The sequence below is a fragment of the Pollicipes pollicipes genome, unplaced genomic scaffold (genome assembly GCF_011947565.3).
Source record: "Pollicipes pollicipes isolate AB1234 unplaced genomic scaffold, Ppol_2.1 Scaffold_7262;HRSCAF=8765_pilon_pilon_pilon, whole genome shotgun sequence".
Lineage (NCBI taxonomy): Eukaryota > Metazoa > Arthropoda > Thecostraca > Pollicipedomorpha > Pollicipedidae > Pollicipes > Pollicipes pollicipes.
The window spans coordinates 7,690,203-7,705,956 of NW_023597055.1; the positions used below are offsets into that span (position 1 = coordinate 7,690,203).

At 49.9% G+C, this 15,754-nt stretch overlaps 1 protein-coding gene across 1 annotated transcript; it reads left to right on the forward strand.

Moving 5' to 3' along the window:
• Window positions 1–11,923: 11,923 nt before the first annotated feature.
• LOC119113871 (lysosomal acid glucosylceramidase-like) lies at window positions 11,924–13,973 on the forward strand. The gene has a single exon (XM_037238104.1). It carries the CDS (start codon window positions 11,968–11,970, stop codon window positions 13,549–13,551), a length of 1,584 nt encoding a protein of 527 aa, XP_037093999.1. The 5' UTR covers window positions 11,924–11,967; the 3' UTR covers window positions 13,552–13,973.
• Window positions 13,974–15,754: the final 1,781 nt, after the last annotated feature.

Here is a 15,754-nt window from a genome sequence, read left to right on the forward strand (position 1 = left end):
GACGGAAGAAATTGGACTGGAAGGACCGAGAACGTTACGCATTGTTAAGCAGCGTTTTGGTCGTTACAAAGTAGCGAAAAGAGTGTTCAACAGGATGGTCAATGACGCCCTGAGCGATTGCAAACGATCTTCAATTAAGCACTTAAACACCGACAGGATGGCCCTAAAATAATGACTGATGTCCAGCGGCTCATACTCTGGTGTGCTTTAACGGATCGTTAGACAGACATTTTGAGATGGCGAGATGCTGAGATGGATCTGACACTAATGCATGGTTTTAACCTGACGTTCGTTGATCGGCGTCCACTGATTTGTCATATTTCGCAGTGGGCCCCAACTGCGCTACGTAGAATATGTCCATTTGTAAGCAACTTGAGAAATATGGCATGAGCAAAACAATGGTATAACTAGAAGGAGCGTGCCATCACTACAATAGAAAATTCGTAAGATAGCCCATACCATTTTACGTTGTCAATCACCCATTGCAGCCAGGACTCACCTGAGCGTTCGGCTGGAGGCTGGAGATTGCTGGTCTTGAGTTCCAGCGGCGACGTTCTTATACTCAACACGAGAGCACTGGGCCAGTAGCGGGTCATTTTGACCACACTGTGACCCATTGGCCCCTTTCAAGGGCCCGACTAAGGCCACCAAGCAGGCGCTGCGTTTAACGCGCCGGCTGGGAAACCCGCGCAGCGTTGATCTCCGGGTCACCCGCTAGGTGATGCCCAAGATTAGAGCTTACATGAAGCTGGCCGTCGGCTTTTCTCACCTCTTCAGAGCCTGAGCGTAAAAGCTGTGTCACTGTATGTGCTTGTGTGAGGGTTTAATGGAACTTAGATGAATGGATTTGCGTTTTGGAGCTTCCACGCATTTGCTTCTGTACTCACGTGATACGAGATCAAGATTACGAATAAGATTACAAATACGAGATCAGGATTACGAATAAGGTTACAAATGCGAGATCAAGATGGTTGTAAAGGTTGCGTTGCTCTCGACCGCTGACATCTGCAAGTCCGCGAGCAGCAAACTCCATTTCCTGGGTGCGCGAAGTATAAACGTGAGCATGAACTTGCCAACTTATGCCGTAGATGGATTGTTTGTGCCTACTTTCTACCGCCCTACGGGCAATAATTTTATCTTGCCGTACAAGGGTGCTTCAGAGTCCCCCCCCCCCAAGTAAGATATTCGAATCAAGTAAGCTATGGCCGCGCAGTACACCTCATTGCAAAGCTCCAAAGCTTTAAGATGTTTGGCAAAAAAACTCAAGTCGAATGGCTTTTGAAAGATTAAAATTGTGTTACAAAATGTGTTACATATCGTGCTATGAGATTTTGCTACAAATATGTTATAAAATTGTGTTGCCATTGCTCAAGTTGTATTTAGGTTGACCTGACCATAAAGAACAGCTAGAACTAAAGCAATGCACGTTGGAGTCATAACTTTCCGAAAGGCCACCTAGAAAAAATTATGTGGTGTATTTTTTGCGAGAAACAGGTGCTATACGTCACTTGACAGTAACATGTCATCAGCGTACTTTTGGCCAAGTGGTCATAGATCATGAACCGTCGGGTAAAGATTTGCATAAAAACACGGATGATGTCAACTCAGCAAGTTGACATGACATGACACCATCATCATGGCAGCTGATGTCAACTCAGCTGTACGAATTTTTGGCGCTGGGCTCAAAACCGTTAAAAAATGCTTTCCAGAACATCTTAGGGGAACTCTGGATGCTCTTCGGAGGACAAAAGTTAAGCTATATGCAAATCGTTAATCTAATGTGCTTGCATGGCAGCTCCACATTCATGTCTGTTTCCATGTGGTAATTATGAACGCTGAAAGTGTTGGAAATGAAAAACACTGGTATGAGCAGCGCTATCAAGTTTGGTTTTTGTCTTAACAAGAATATTTATGGCATGCATGGACCCAACCTGCTGTAGTTCCGGCAGTTTTAGTGGGAAATAATGCTGTTCATATCGTGCGTGCCAATTTGTATTTAGGATCACAGGACGGGGTTTTCCTACGCCCCCCATGATCAGTAGCAGTTAGATGATAAGTAGCAAAGTCATACTTCTAATCTGAGTATTCCTGCTGTGATTGCGTGTCTACGCGATATGTTACACGTGCTAGTGTGATGGAGATAGTTGGTTAGGAAGTAAAGTTGAGACATGATACAAATCCAATCGGCGAACAGAAAGAGGATAACAGGTGATAAGGCTGGCGGCTAGGGTATAACGATCCCCTCTGATACGGAATGAGATAAACCGATACTGAAAGAAGGGCGGTGACGACTGCAGCGGCGGTATGGTATCGGTTAAGAAAGTGCATGACGCGCACTGTTTCCGCGGCCAAATGACATTGAGGCTGCTGGAGAAGTTGCTGTCACTTGCTGTCAGATGTTGATAGGCGTACCCGACAACCTATAAATGTGCACACAAAACAAATGCAATTGCATGCACACGTATACACTCGCACACGCACACCCACACGCACACGCGCGCGTATGCACACGCACACGCACACACCACTACTATATTTCCAGCATCAATGTGCGGCACCACGGCGAGTGCCAACAGCGCTCCTCCCGGCACACTTCAGAAGGGCGGACATCGGGTCATCGGGTGGAAAAGCGGCCTCTTTCCCCGGGAAGAATCATTCAGCTGTTCAGATGCTTCTAAAAATCCAGACTGGTCGTCACCCTCCATCGAGGGACAAAATTCTTAGCAAAATTATTTTGCAGTCACCGGCCGTATCGGCGGTTCTTGATCCTAGTAATCGCTGCTCCTCGGCTGGCCTTGGCTTGGTTCTCTTTGGCCACCTTGGATCGGCTGCCGTTGGCTGCGCAGGTCCGTTGGCCGTTCCGGGAGACTTTACCACGAGAAAGTGTTTCGAGCTGCTAAAGGCACAGCGACACCGTGGCTATCAACACAGACTCCGTGAATGCACTGCAAATCTGCCGGTACGCCACGAGGAAAATGAGCTCCCGAAGATTCCTGAAGCTATGCTAGGCAGCATAGCAATTTTTCGGGTTGTGTGCGTGTGTCACCAACACCTGTATTGTGCGCAAAGTTCCTGGCCGTAGGTAATTTCTATTTTAGGTCAAATCGAGGCAAAGTTGTTAAATTCGACGCCCTTTGCTCATCTTGACATTCGATGGGAATGTCAAAGCCAACAGACGGTTGTGTACAGCTGATAATATTTACAGATCGGAAGACAGGCGTGTTTAATTGCAAGCCACTTCCGTGCGTACAGCTTCATGCATTTTCGCGCTCTGCTGTCAGCCGTTTCAATCCGTACATTAAATTCATGAGCCGAAAAAGGCAAACCTGTCAGACAGCAGAAGTCCATCCGTAGAACAAACAATGCGTTGGAAATTACTTGAAAGCATGCTTCAAATTGCATGCGTCTCTTTTTCTATCGGTAGATTTCGCTTGAAAATTGCTGGAGGTTGCATCCCTCCTCTCCACCACATCCATACCCCCCCCCCCCACACACACACTACCATCACCACCACATTCGACCTCTTTTTGCAAGCGTGTGTAGCTGCCCATCCCAGCTACGGCTGCTTTGCTGTCATCGGGGTGCTTTGATTCCTGAGATCACTAAGCTGCAACGGTACGCTGAATGATACATATTGCTCACACCGCACACACACACACACACACACACACACACTGCGTGCACTACACATTACATACAACTACTATAATACATACTACAGCACGTGCACGCTGAACGTGCAACACATACAACTACTATAATGCATATTACAGCACGTACATGTTGAGCGTGCGACACGGCGTCAGTGACCGAGCTCCAGCACGTGAACCAGTGGATTCCGGCCAGCCAATCCTGCTCGCGTGCGCTGACCCTGAGGTACGGCCGGAGTCCCCACGCGCCTGTGGTTGGCACCGGTCGGTTACCGGTCTCTGCATGCGAGCCATTCCTGTCCGCAGCGCCCTCGCGTCGCGACCGCAGCGAAGGCCTGGTGGCGTCTGTGAGGAGCGAACCCCACCGCGAAGGCCGCACGCCCCGTTTGTTCGAACAGGGCAGGATGTGCGGGACTCTGGGCTGAACAACATGCTTAGTTCGTCTCGAGAGGTAGTGAAAGTGGGCCGAGTGGCTGCCGTTGAGGACGGAGGCCGAACTGGCCTCATTTCAACAGTGAACACATTCCATTCGTCTGAACAGTGAACACATTCCATTCATCTGAACAGTGAACACAATACACTTGGAATGAACGCACTCCGTTCATCTGAACAGTGAACACATTCCATTTGAAATGAATGCATTCCATTTATCTGAACAGTGGGCTCATTCCATTCATCTGAACAGTAAACACATTCCATTCCTCTGAACAGCTAACACATTCCATTTGGAGCATACTGGCCCCTGTTCTGCTCAGCACGACCCAGCTAAGTGGAGGCCTCCACGCGTAGTAATTCCTTTTCCCCATCCACTTACTATTCGTGGGCTGTGCCCATACCCGCCCATCACATACCCGCCTGCTACCAATTCGCAATCAGTTTTACCCACCCGATGCCCATTCGTTAATCAGTTTGACCTACTCGATACCCACACGTTTATATTTTTTCAGCACATTAGTTCTAAGCCTTCTCGGAGTTTCAGGAAAGTGTACACACGCAACTGCGCTGGTATTTACAAAAGTGGTGTGCATGGAGCAACTATGATTGAAAGGGATGCAAGCAGTACCATTTTGTGGCCTTTCCTGAAGCAGCTGTAGCAGGTATCGGTGGTGGTGTGTTGACTCGGGCGTTTGCCTCTGGGCCTGTCGGTCCCGGGTTCGGATCCCGGCCCTACCACTGCCGCATGCCGCACGCTACCTAATAAGGACATCCTCATAAATAGCCGTTGCAGTCAGCGACGCTCTGTAAGGCCTTAAAAGCGATAAAAGTCAAACCGCACCCATAACCGTGATTTTCACCGGAACTGTACTTTACTCAGCCCGTTAGCCACTCCGTCCGGATTACCCAAACCGTTACCCATACTCTGTGATTACACAGCCTGTAAATCCACTACTGTCAAGGTCTCCGCAGGGTGTTTCATTTGAAATGTAAATATTTGATAGGCTGTGACTGGTAACACATTCATGCCATGCGTTATGTGACATGTGGGGGTGGTGCACATGCCTCCTATGATCCACTGAATCCGACCTGATCTCCTTTGCCACTTATATTGTTCGTATTTGTTAAGATTTGATTTGCCAGTCATGGGACGTTCCAGGTTCTTCTAAAGAAATTCTCGACAACGCTCCATGCATTTGAGAAGAAGAAAAAAATTTGGAATGGTTTTCACGGCTCCATTGCGCTCAGAGTACTTGCCATGTAGAATTTATTGCGCATACTTTCGACTTATTAACCAAGCTGCAACACTTATGTTGAAACGTTCAGCTTTGCTGCGACAATTCCATCTGTCTGCTTAAACGTGAAGGAGTATTCTTGTCTTCCAGTTCAATGTTGTGGCACGGCCGCCCAACGAGGGATGACTCATCAGCGACTTGCCATTCTACTTTTTTAAAGATTTGATCCGAACCCTTTGAATGGATGGATTTCCGGGATCAGAGCTCACGCTAAGCAGTACTTGTTGTGTGAGCCATGACCACTACCAGTCCGATTGCGCAATTCCATGTCAACGGCAGAATTTGGAAGCGAAAGCTTAACGTGCCGCAATGCTTCGACACGGCCCGTCCTGCCCTCTGACGTCAACTGACCTTTAGCACGACCGCTGCCACCGGCCGCAAGCCATACACGTCAGGGGCAAACAGCGAGGGCCTTGAAGCGACCCGAACCCACCGCTCCACGGGTGGGCGGATCGAAAGGCAGGCGCTCTAACCAACTAAGCCACCGGAACGGGCGCTATTTATTTATCTAATGCGTTACATAAGCAGGCATTTTTTCATGGACGTGAATTCACCGATTACGACGCATTGAGCGTGTTGAACTCAGTGCCGCTGTGAAACAACCAGCAGAAGGGAATGCCTACCGATGGACGCAAAATCTCTCCATGATGTACAGTACAGTTGGCTCGTATATCCTGTTAGGTACATGCAAGCCTTGTATGCTTGCCAAGATCAAAGCACACGAGACAGCTGCATGCAATGCGACCTATTTTACTTAAGCACCTTAAGGTGTGGAGAGGAGTGGCGTTCTTTCCATTTTGAAGTGGACTTTCACGGACTTTTAGACCAAGTGAACCGTTATCATGACCAAATGAGCTGACATGATGACCAAATGAAGTGACATTATGACCAAATGAACTGCCAACATGACCAAATCAACTGTCATCATGACTGAATGAACTGACATCAGATTGCACGAAACGGACGGAATGAAAATAAGAACTTATCGCTCTCAGTGTGCTTCAACATTCTTTATTCGCAGAGCGGATGAGAGCGCTCTCGTCACTTGACATACGTGTTGGCCGTTACCGACTGCACTTGCGTGTTAATGCACTTTGGTAGTGCATTAGCTCATGCACTATGGTGGTGGATAGCTCCACTACTCGCGTGGTGGAGCTCTCCATGTATTCAACTGCCACGAACTGGGATTTTACCACGGCTCTCCTCGTGCGGCAGCCGTCCGCCAGCCGACCAAACACCTCTGACGTCATACACCGGCCGGCCAATTGCAGGGCGTTTCGCAGGGAGTCTCGGAAGTTTGATGTTCACAATGCTGTTAGGTTTTCGAATAATTCATGGAATTTCTTTAGATTAAGCAACGCCGTTATATTCAGGCGGGGTGCCAAATTTGTAAAATGATTGAAGGACAGTGCCGGGCGCCCGACGACCTGGCATTCGCCAAAATTAGTTTAAAGGGGAGGGAAAAGGGGAATAGAGGAGGGGAAAGGGGAAAAAGAAAAGGATGAGGCTCAGCTCTACGTTGCTGGGAAGCTCAGATCCCCGTAAATAGATATACGATGTAGCACTTATATTATGGAGTAAAAAGGCAAGTGGCACCGATAAATGTACACAAGAGTTGAGTGCTGAACCTCAAGTCAAGTTACGGCGCGACCTACGACGACGTTTCAATCAAAATGTTAAACGCAGATGTAATGGCAACCCTGCTGGATGAAAATCAATAAGGCCAGCAAGTTACCCTTCTAAAGAGGATGTTGGCAGGTGCAAGCGCTTAACATCTGGCTGTGTAATTGGTGTATGATGACCACATGTCATTGAGAGATCAGGGAATGACTTGCTAGGTGAACAAACCATGGTGACCGCAGAAAGACCCCAGCTCAACACATCAGTCCACTTCCTCAAGTTTACCCGCACTATGGCTCGGTGGACAAACCATGGTGATCGCAGGAAGACCACAGTTCACCACATCTCTCCAGTTCACTAAGTTTATCCGCACTATGGCCTCACATGCTTAGACCAGAACTGCAATAGGTCACTGATGTTACGTGGTATGAACTTACAAAGCACACGCGAAATTGGTATAAGGGAAGAGGTGCACATTTAACGGTGCAAGAACAAACAGTTTTCCAGCTATTGCCGGACTTGTCAAGGAGGTCCTCCTCCATGACAACTTGTCATGGAGGATACCCATGTGGGATACCTACCCTCCCCACCAGTGGGAGGGTCAACGACCGTCCCATATATGGCAAGTCGCACCGCCACTCTGGCTAGTGACTGGGTTGATCACCTGCTCCCCACTTCGTCACAAACCACGTGACCCAGCCAGCGTGGCGTTCAAACGAATCGGTAGGCAGCTGAGATGCCGCCGGTCCCCCATTTTTTCGGACCCAAGCACTCCACCTAACGCGCATGCCATGTGGCCGAGTTCCACCCTCTCTCTCTCTCTCCTCTCTCTCTCTTCCTCTCTCTCTCTCTACTTCTCTCCTATTCTCGCTTCTCTCTCTCTCTCCTCTCTCTCTCCTCTCTCTCTCTCTCTCTCTCTCTCTCTCTCTCTCTCTCTCTCTCTCTCTCTCTCTCTCTCTCTCTCTCTCTCTCTCTCCTCTCTCTCTCTCTCTCTCTCTCTCTCTCTCTCCTCTCTCTCTCTCTCTCTCTCTCTCTCTCTCTCTCTCTCTCTCTCTCTCTCTCCTCTCTCTCTCTCTCTCTCTCTCTCTCCTCTCTCTCTCTCTCTCTCTCTCTCTCTCTCTCTCTCTCTCTCTCTCTCTCTCTCTCTCTCTCTCTCTCTCTCTCTCTCTCTCTCTCTCTCTCTCTCTCTCTCTCTCTCTCTCTCTCTCTCTCTCTCTCTCTCTCTCTCTCTCTCTCTCTCTCTCTCTCTCTCTCTCTCTCTCTCTCTCTCTCTCTCTCTCTCTCTCTCTCTCTCTCTCTCTCTCTCTCTCTCTCTCTCTCTCTCTCTCTCTCTCTCTCTCTCTCTCTCTCTCTCTCTCTCTCTCTCTCTCTCTCTCTCTCTCTCTCTCTCTCTCTCTCTCTCTCTCTCTCTCTCTCTCTCTCTCTCTCTCTCTCTCTCTCTCTCTCTCTCTCTCTCTCTCTCTCTCTCTCTCTCTCTCTCTCTCCCTCTCTCTCTCTCTCTCTCTCTCTCTCTAAAGGCACGCTCTATATGAGGGCAGAAGCCGTTCGACTTTGTCGTGACATACGGTGGCACGCAGTCAAGACCAACACAGGACTCGCTGACCCGCGAGGCTTCCCTGTCACTCCCACCAGAAAGGCTTGTGGTCAATGGCTCAAGCTCTTGCTCCTGAGTAGTTCAGCACCACGCATGTAAATATCAAAGGTTTGTGATTCCGTGCTACCAGCTGTGCATGCACCTATGCCCTTTAAACGTGGATAATGATCTCCCGTTGCGTCAGTTCACTCGACACCAAACTCAGCATGGCGCCACATTCAGTGGTTGGCGGTGGCTCCCTGCACATTGACCTAGCCGCCTGGTCCCTGTCTTGGGTTTGTCATACCTCCCGTCCTGAACTGTGGTTTTTCTTGTCTCGCTTCCAGGCCACTGGGTCACGATGCGGGCAAAATTTCCAGCCAAAGTTGCAACAGCTCAGCCCAGCCTATAAAACAATCCTGCCGGTTGATGCGATCAGTCAGTCCTGGCAGAGCCGCCAATGAAGTCGGGTAAGGCTTGCAGGCCGGCTCCGGTTCATGGCCTTGCTACTTGGTGCAAAAACGTGATTTTTCGTAACGGCCAACGAGTGGCATTTTACGTGAACAATGAAGCAATTCTGTGCTAATTTGGGAATTCCGCGAAACGGCCCGGTAACATCTGCACTGAGCTTGTGTCATTGTTGGGGAATGTACGGTATGTTTCCTTCGCATGTAATCTCGGATAGCCACATGTGAAACGTAGCATCGTGTCCATTGACATGTATGCCGGTTTGATGATTCACCAAGCGCTGGCATTGATCACTTTGGACTTAAAAGAACAACAGCCAGCTACCGTGCACGCCCAAGGGTGGCTGCTGTGTATTGAAACTGCTGCGGTAAAAGGTACTCCAGAAGCTATGATCATTCCTTGACGTGAAAATCAAACACCAGGCAAGATGAGTCCATAAGTCAAAAAGTGAAACGATCACGCATTTGCACATTTTCAGCACAAGATTCCTCTTAACAAATCTGGTTAAACCCCAGCACCACAACGCCGCTGATTTTCTTCGTCGGTTCCAGAGCAGGATGAAGCCGATGCTGCTGCTGCTCTGCGTCGTCGCCTCGCAGGCGGAGCACGACGGCGTCAGCAACCTCACGTCATCCGGCGACAGCAAGCTGGCCGACACCGTTGACGCAAACATCGAGGCGAGGTTCAGCCCCAGTACGAGTTCCGGCCTCCATAACTTCGGCCCTGGCTCCACCGTGTTCGAGGGTCCGAAGCCAGTGGTGGGAGGTGGTGAGCAGTCGCATTCATTTGGTCCTGTTGGTGGTTATGCACCGTTTGGAGGCTACCAATTTGGAGCCGGCCACAGACCAGGTTTTGTTGGATCAGGACAAATTGGAAGCGGTTTTTTGCCTTTTACAAGCGGTTTCGGCTCAAGTGGAGGCGGCTTCAGACCGGCTGAGGGAAATTTCAGGCCGGTTGGGGGAAGTTTCAAGCCTTTTGGGGGCAGTTTCAGGCCTGTTGGGGGCAGCTTCAAGCCTGTTGGAGGCAGTTTCAGGCCAGTTGGAAGCGTCTTTAGCCCGGGCGTTGGTCAGTTCGGCTTCTTGCCGCGTCCGCCATCTCTGTTAGGAAGCGTGGGCGCGCTGCCCGGAGGACTGTTCGGATTCCATGGTTAACCATCGAGACAGAAACATCATGCCGCGCTAGTTACCTCAGACAAGACGCTACATGACGTAGGCACTTCTCTTAAAGTGCTTCCAGATTCGCAGCGTTGTGGTACAACATTCATCATTGTGGTACAAATGCGCCTGCGTCCGTTTGGCCGTCTGGAATGACAGTGTTATGTGTTCAATAAACGGAGTGGCAAAGGAGCGGGCGGCCTCTGGCCTGGATTTTCAGTAGAACTATTTCTTACGCATCATATTCATCGTTAACGCAAAATTATTGTCGTGGGTGGTGGCAACGAAAAAGTGGGCGCAGAATGACCGCTGTAGTCGACGTGCCCATAAAACCCATTTACCACACTCACAAATCTTGGTCATTTTTGCCATTTTAGACATGTGATTTTCATCAATCCCCTTGTGATTGGTTCCTGCTCTGCCGCGTCTGACTATTCCGCTAGTTATCATATGTTTGTGTTTATGGTGGAAGACAAGCGTTATTGAGAGTGCATACCAGCTTAGGCTGTGATGAGTAAGATGATGGTTTTGCCATGTCTGTTGCTGGGCTATAGATAACAATGGTAACAATAATACTGTTTTATTATCAAAATAATGCATCTTTTTGTCACACAGCCAAAAAAACTGGCGATATAATTGGCCCTTTTGGTGTTTAATTGAAACTGCAGGAAATTTCTGACTGTTTGCGTGATAGTTGTTACTAGTGGAGACCTTGACAGAGACAGACCGTGCCTGTGCCAGTCTTTCTCACGAGTCCAACGAAAAAGAGAAATCTTGTCAAACACAGCTTCTATTTTTTTGTTCACTTGCACGCACCACCACTCGCATCACAAGGTCCACACACACAACCAACAGCGGTCTTGCGTCATCGAGCCCGGAGAGGGTTAGAGCATGCGCGGTTATCAATGGCACGGCTTATATACTGTGCGCGTCGGAGACGATTCATGGTCGTGGGGTCCAGAAATGACGTGATAGTTCACCACTGAGAAACGAGTACGACGTCGTCCGATGGTCGCCTAAACCAATCAAAAGGTAGGGCATCGCCTTGCGATCCAGTACTGTTTGATGCAACTGGCAGGTGGTGAGACGCTGAAGGCGACTTTTTAAGGAAGCTTCGGATAGCATTTCGGACTCCAGGCATACTTAAGATTCCGATGGAAAAGATGGAATAAGGTGGGTGAGCCATTTCCCAGGAGGTATAGTTGCCTTCTCGTGCTTTTCTCGTCATAGAGTCTTTTAAGCATTCTGGAGAATTAATGCCGTTACACATCTGAAGGTTTACATAATTCTGGAGATATTTACTGCCGGTAAATATAATTTTGTTACAGAAACAGAAATCTTATACAGCCCTCTAGGACCTGAAAATTAGCCATTTTCTGATGTTTGTGTTTTGAAAGCCCCAAAAATCCGCTGTGCCGCCAGCGCTATCCGCTAAAAGCCCTGCGGAATATTCAGCGAGCCCTTGGCCTCAAAAGTGGTAAATTTCGTCGGAAAAACGGCCACCAGCCCTGAAGAACAACCGCACTCACCAGCCGTTCGCCACGTGTCTATCGGCGCAACTGGGCTCGGAGATCGCATCAGTGTGACGAGACACGCGCGTGTAAACACACCCCCGGCGCGTTCAGCCTTCCGCGTCTGCGGTTTCGGCCGCGGCGCTATCAGATACGGAAGCGGTACGACGCTGGGAAAGCGACAGCCGGCTTCTGTAGTTCTGTCAAAACCGGGCGCTCGGTGAGAGTTGACATCACTGCCGCCTGAACGTGCTGACGGCGATGGCGACGTTGACGGCACTGCTGTGGGTGGGTTGCCTGCTGTCGCCTGCGGCGGCGGCGGCGGCGGGGTCAGGCGCCGACGCGCAGCCGTGTTCGCCCCTGCAGTTCGAAGGTGATAGCGTCGTGTGCGTGTGCAACGCCACCTACTGTGACCCGTTTCCGAGCCTGACCCCCGCGATGGGCGCCAACGCCACGGTGGTGACCTCCTCGCGCGCCGGCGACCGCTTCGTCGTCTCCTCCGCCCAGTGGAAGCCGATGGTCCGCCCTCAGCCGGCCGCGCTCACACTGAATCTGGGCCAGGGGGACTTGCGCCAGCGCCTGCTTGGCTTTGGCGGCGCCTTCACGGACGCGGCGGGCGTCAACATCAACAGCCTGCCGGAGGACGTGCAGGCGCAGCTGCTGCACTCCTACTTCGCGCCCGATGGCCTGCGCTACACGATAGGTCGCATCCCGATCGGAGGTTGTGACTTTTCCACCCGTCCGTACACCTATGACGACGTCCCCGGTGATGACGAGCTAGAGAACTTCGCGCTGACCGAGGAGGACACCCTCCTGAAGATCCCGCACCTTCTGACCGCTCACAATATGTCGGGCGGCAGCTTGAGGCTGTTCGGATCGGCCTGGTCGGCGCCCGCGTGGATGAAGACCAACAACAACCTTACCGGTCTTGGCTCGCTGAAGCCCGAGTACTTCCAACTGTGGGCTGACTACCACATGCGCTTCATGAAGGCGTACAAGGAGGCCGGCGTCTCCGTGGGCGCACTGACCACGCAGAACGAGCCCACAAACGGAGGTCTCAGCCCGGGCGCGTGGAATACCATGGGCTGGACGGCGGACACCCAGCTGACCTGGGTGCGCGATAACCTGGGGCCGACCCTGCGCGCCTCCGCCGACTTCAACGAGACGATGGTGATGATCCTGGACGACCAGCGGAGCCTGCTGCCCGACTGGGCCGACACGGTGTTGGCTGACGAGGCGGCGGCGGCGTTCGTGGCCGGCATCGCCGTGCACTGGTACCGCGACCTGGACACGCCGGCCAGCGTGCTCACCGACACGCACAACAACCACCCGGACAAGTTCCTGCTGGCCACCGAGGCGTGCGAGGGCTCTTACTCGGCCGACAAGGTGGTGCTCGGCAGCTGGGAGCGTGCGGAGTCGTACGCCGTCGACATTATCGATGACCTCAACAACTGGGTCACCGGGTGGGTCGACTGGAACATCGCGCTGGATCGGATTGGCGGTCCCAACTGGGTCGGAAACTTCGTCGACTCGCCGATCATCGTGGACGCCGAGAAGGAGCGATTCTTCAAGCAGCCCATGTTCTACGTGCTGGGTCACTTCTCAGCGCTCATGCCGCCGGGCACCGTGATGACCACCTTCGACGAGGTCCGCAGGGACGGTGTCGCCGCCGCTGACGTGAAGAGCACCATCGGCTTCACGCCCGACGGCCAGACGGTGCTGACGATGCTGAACAAGGCCGACAGCGGCGTGGACGTGACGGTGGCGCAGCCGAACCGCGGCACGCTGGACGTCCACCTGCCCGAGAGGAGCATCACATCGGTTCTGTTCGCCACCGATTACTGACGGAGCTCACTCGTCTAGGTGGAGCTGTGAGAGGGCTCCGCGAACGTTACGGAACCGGGGCGGGATTTCGCGCAGCCGGTACAGGCCTTTGTTAGGAACTTCAGCTTCACGGTCTGGTGATGGCGGTATTTTGACGTTGCAGGCCATCGTGGTCCTTGTACTTCATCGAGGTGTGCTTCAGTGTTGCAGAGGCGTAATGCTATAAATAAGTAGGTAATACTAACGATGTAAGTATGATAGTGATTTATACACCCTTCATGGAATGTAAGCAGAAGGTTGCTTGGAACGTTATAGCCGCTGTGAGATTTCACGAGCGTGTCGCTTACTGAGGCCATTTCAAGCTTTTTATGCTACAAAACATGCTATGGGTTTTGGATGTGAACTGAAGTTACCAACTAAATACATCAACGGGACATCATTTTCGCATGACCATGACAGTGTTTGTTCACAAGCAGTTATCGTGTTTGATTATTCGCATACTGACCACTGAAAACTGGGATAACGTCCCCGGCGGATGGATGGATAGTCACGGCCGGGGTTTTGAAAAGGTTTATCTAAAACCGGCGGTTCTATGGCGTAGAAAGAGACGACTACCCAAAGCTAGCACCTTATAACCTGTTTCTAGCCAGATAACACAGTGTCCATAGACCTATTCCTCGTAGAATACGAGGAGTAGGGTTGTTAGTACTGTCTTATCTATACGCATAGTATTCTTCGTAAATGCGCGTAAAGGGAGTGTTTCGCATTTCTATGGAGTTTTGAAGTGAAAAGGCGTCTTGAAGATAATTCGGTGCGGTTCACAGCCCTGCGTTTCCGAAGAACTAAATCCCCCAAGTTCCCGAGCTTCACGCACGGAAAGATGGGATACTTTTTCGGAGGGAGTACTTCAGGTTCACCTTGGCATTCATGACGTCATAATAACGTTATTTAAATTTTGTCATCCCAAAAGTTATACGGCGATCAAGGCCAAGAAAAATAGTATAGAAGAGTCATTCATACCTGGTGTTCGTGAGCAACATTTCCAGATATAACGGCCGTCAATTGGCTCTCAATCAGTGTTGTGCAAGGTACGATGATGCAATCAAGCAATGACGTATCAAGGAGCCTATTTACTAAACAAAAGGACTGTGTTATCTATAGCAGTATTTTCTTCTTAGAAATATGTCAACAGTTACAAGTGACCTTGTTTCATCATATTTCATGCTTGCTTTAATATAATGGGTAACATAATGTGTAATAAATCAATATAATACATATCTTAATGTGAAACGTTACTTTTAACAACTTAGGCATTGTTTCGAGTCAGGATGATATCTAGTAGAGAATCATGGGGTCTCGAAATTCATCTACTGGCGATGCTTCATTTACCAATAATTCATGGAATTGCCACCACACTTGTGATGAACTGAGACCAACGCAAGACTCTATTACGAATACATTTTTGACTGATTTCGTTGTGGAAGCCTTGCTTATAGAAGGCTTCTCATCAGAGCGATCTGGCTAGCAAGCAATATACATGAACCAAGATTCAGGATGAAAAAATAGTGCGCATGAAATTGCACCAACGTCCTCTTCATCAAACCTCTTCTGGGCAAAAACCGCACACACTCACTTTCCCGAGAGTTAAATTTTGTTCGTACTCTGTCGACCATTGGTATAGCTGTGACTCTCTAATCTGGAAAATGTTGGAGGTAGAAACTATTGCACAGCTGAGACAGCAAGCATTGCTTAGCTTGTGATAACCTGGTCGATTGTGATGGCAGTAATTTCTGTTTCTTAATCCATAGTGTTCACTCAAGTGACGTAGAACATTGGTCAACCCGTTGTATTTTAGCCGTTCCACGTCAACTCGATAAAAAGGCACTTTTGGCCTCCACTCTGTTCGTTCTTTACGCAGCTTTTTTTGGGGGGACAAAATTTCTCAAGTTGTTCAGTGCATTGGCGAGGAACGCTAGTAACATTGGTAGGGCAGTAGTATTAGCCTTATTCCTCGGAAAAAACAGGAGAGTAGAGATGTAGTTGGGTTGATATTTCGGCAGCATGCCTTTCTCGAAACAATAGCAGAAGTGAATAAGAATTGAATTTTGAAAATTGAAGAAATCAGAAATTGAATTAATTCACCTCTGCTATTGCTTCTAGAAAGGCGTGTTGCTGAAACATCAACCTAACTATATTTCTATTTTCCTGTTTTTTTCCGACGAAT

Bases quoted from the DNA above. Each gene is read 5' to 3' on its own strand.
- LOC119113871 (XM_037238104.1), top strand. From the start codon at position 11,968: ATGGCGACGTTGACGGCACTGCTGTGGGTGGGTTGCCTGCTGTCGCCT.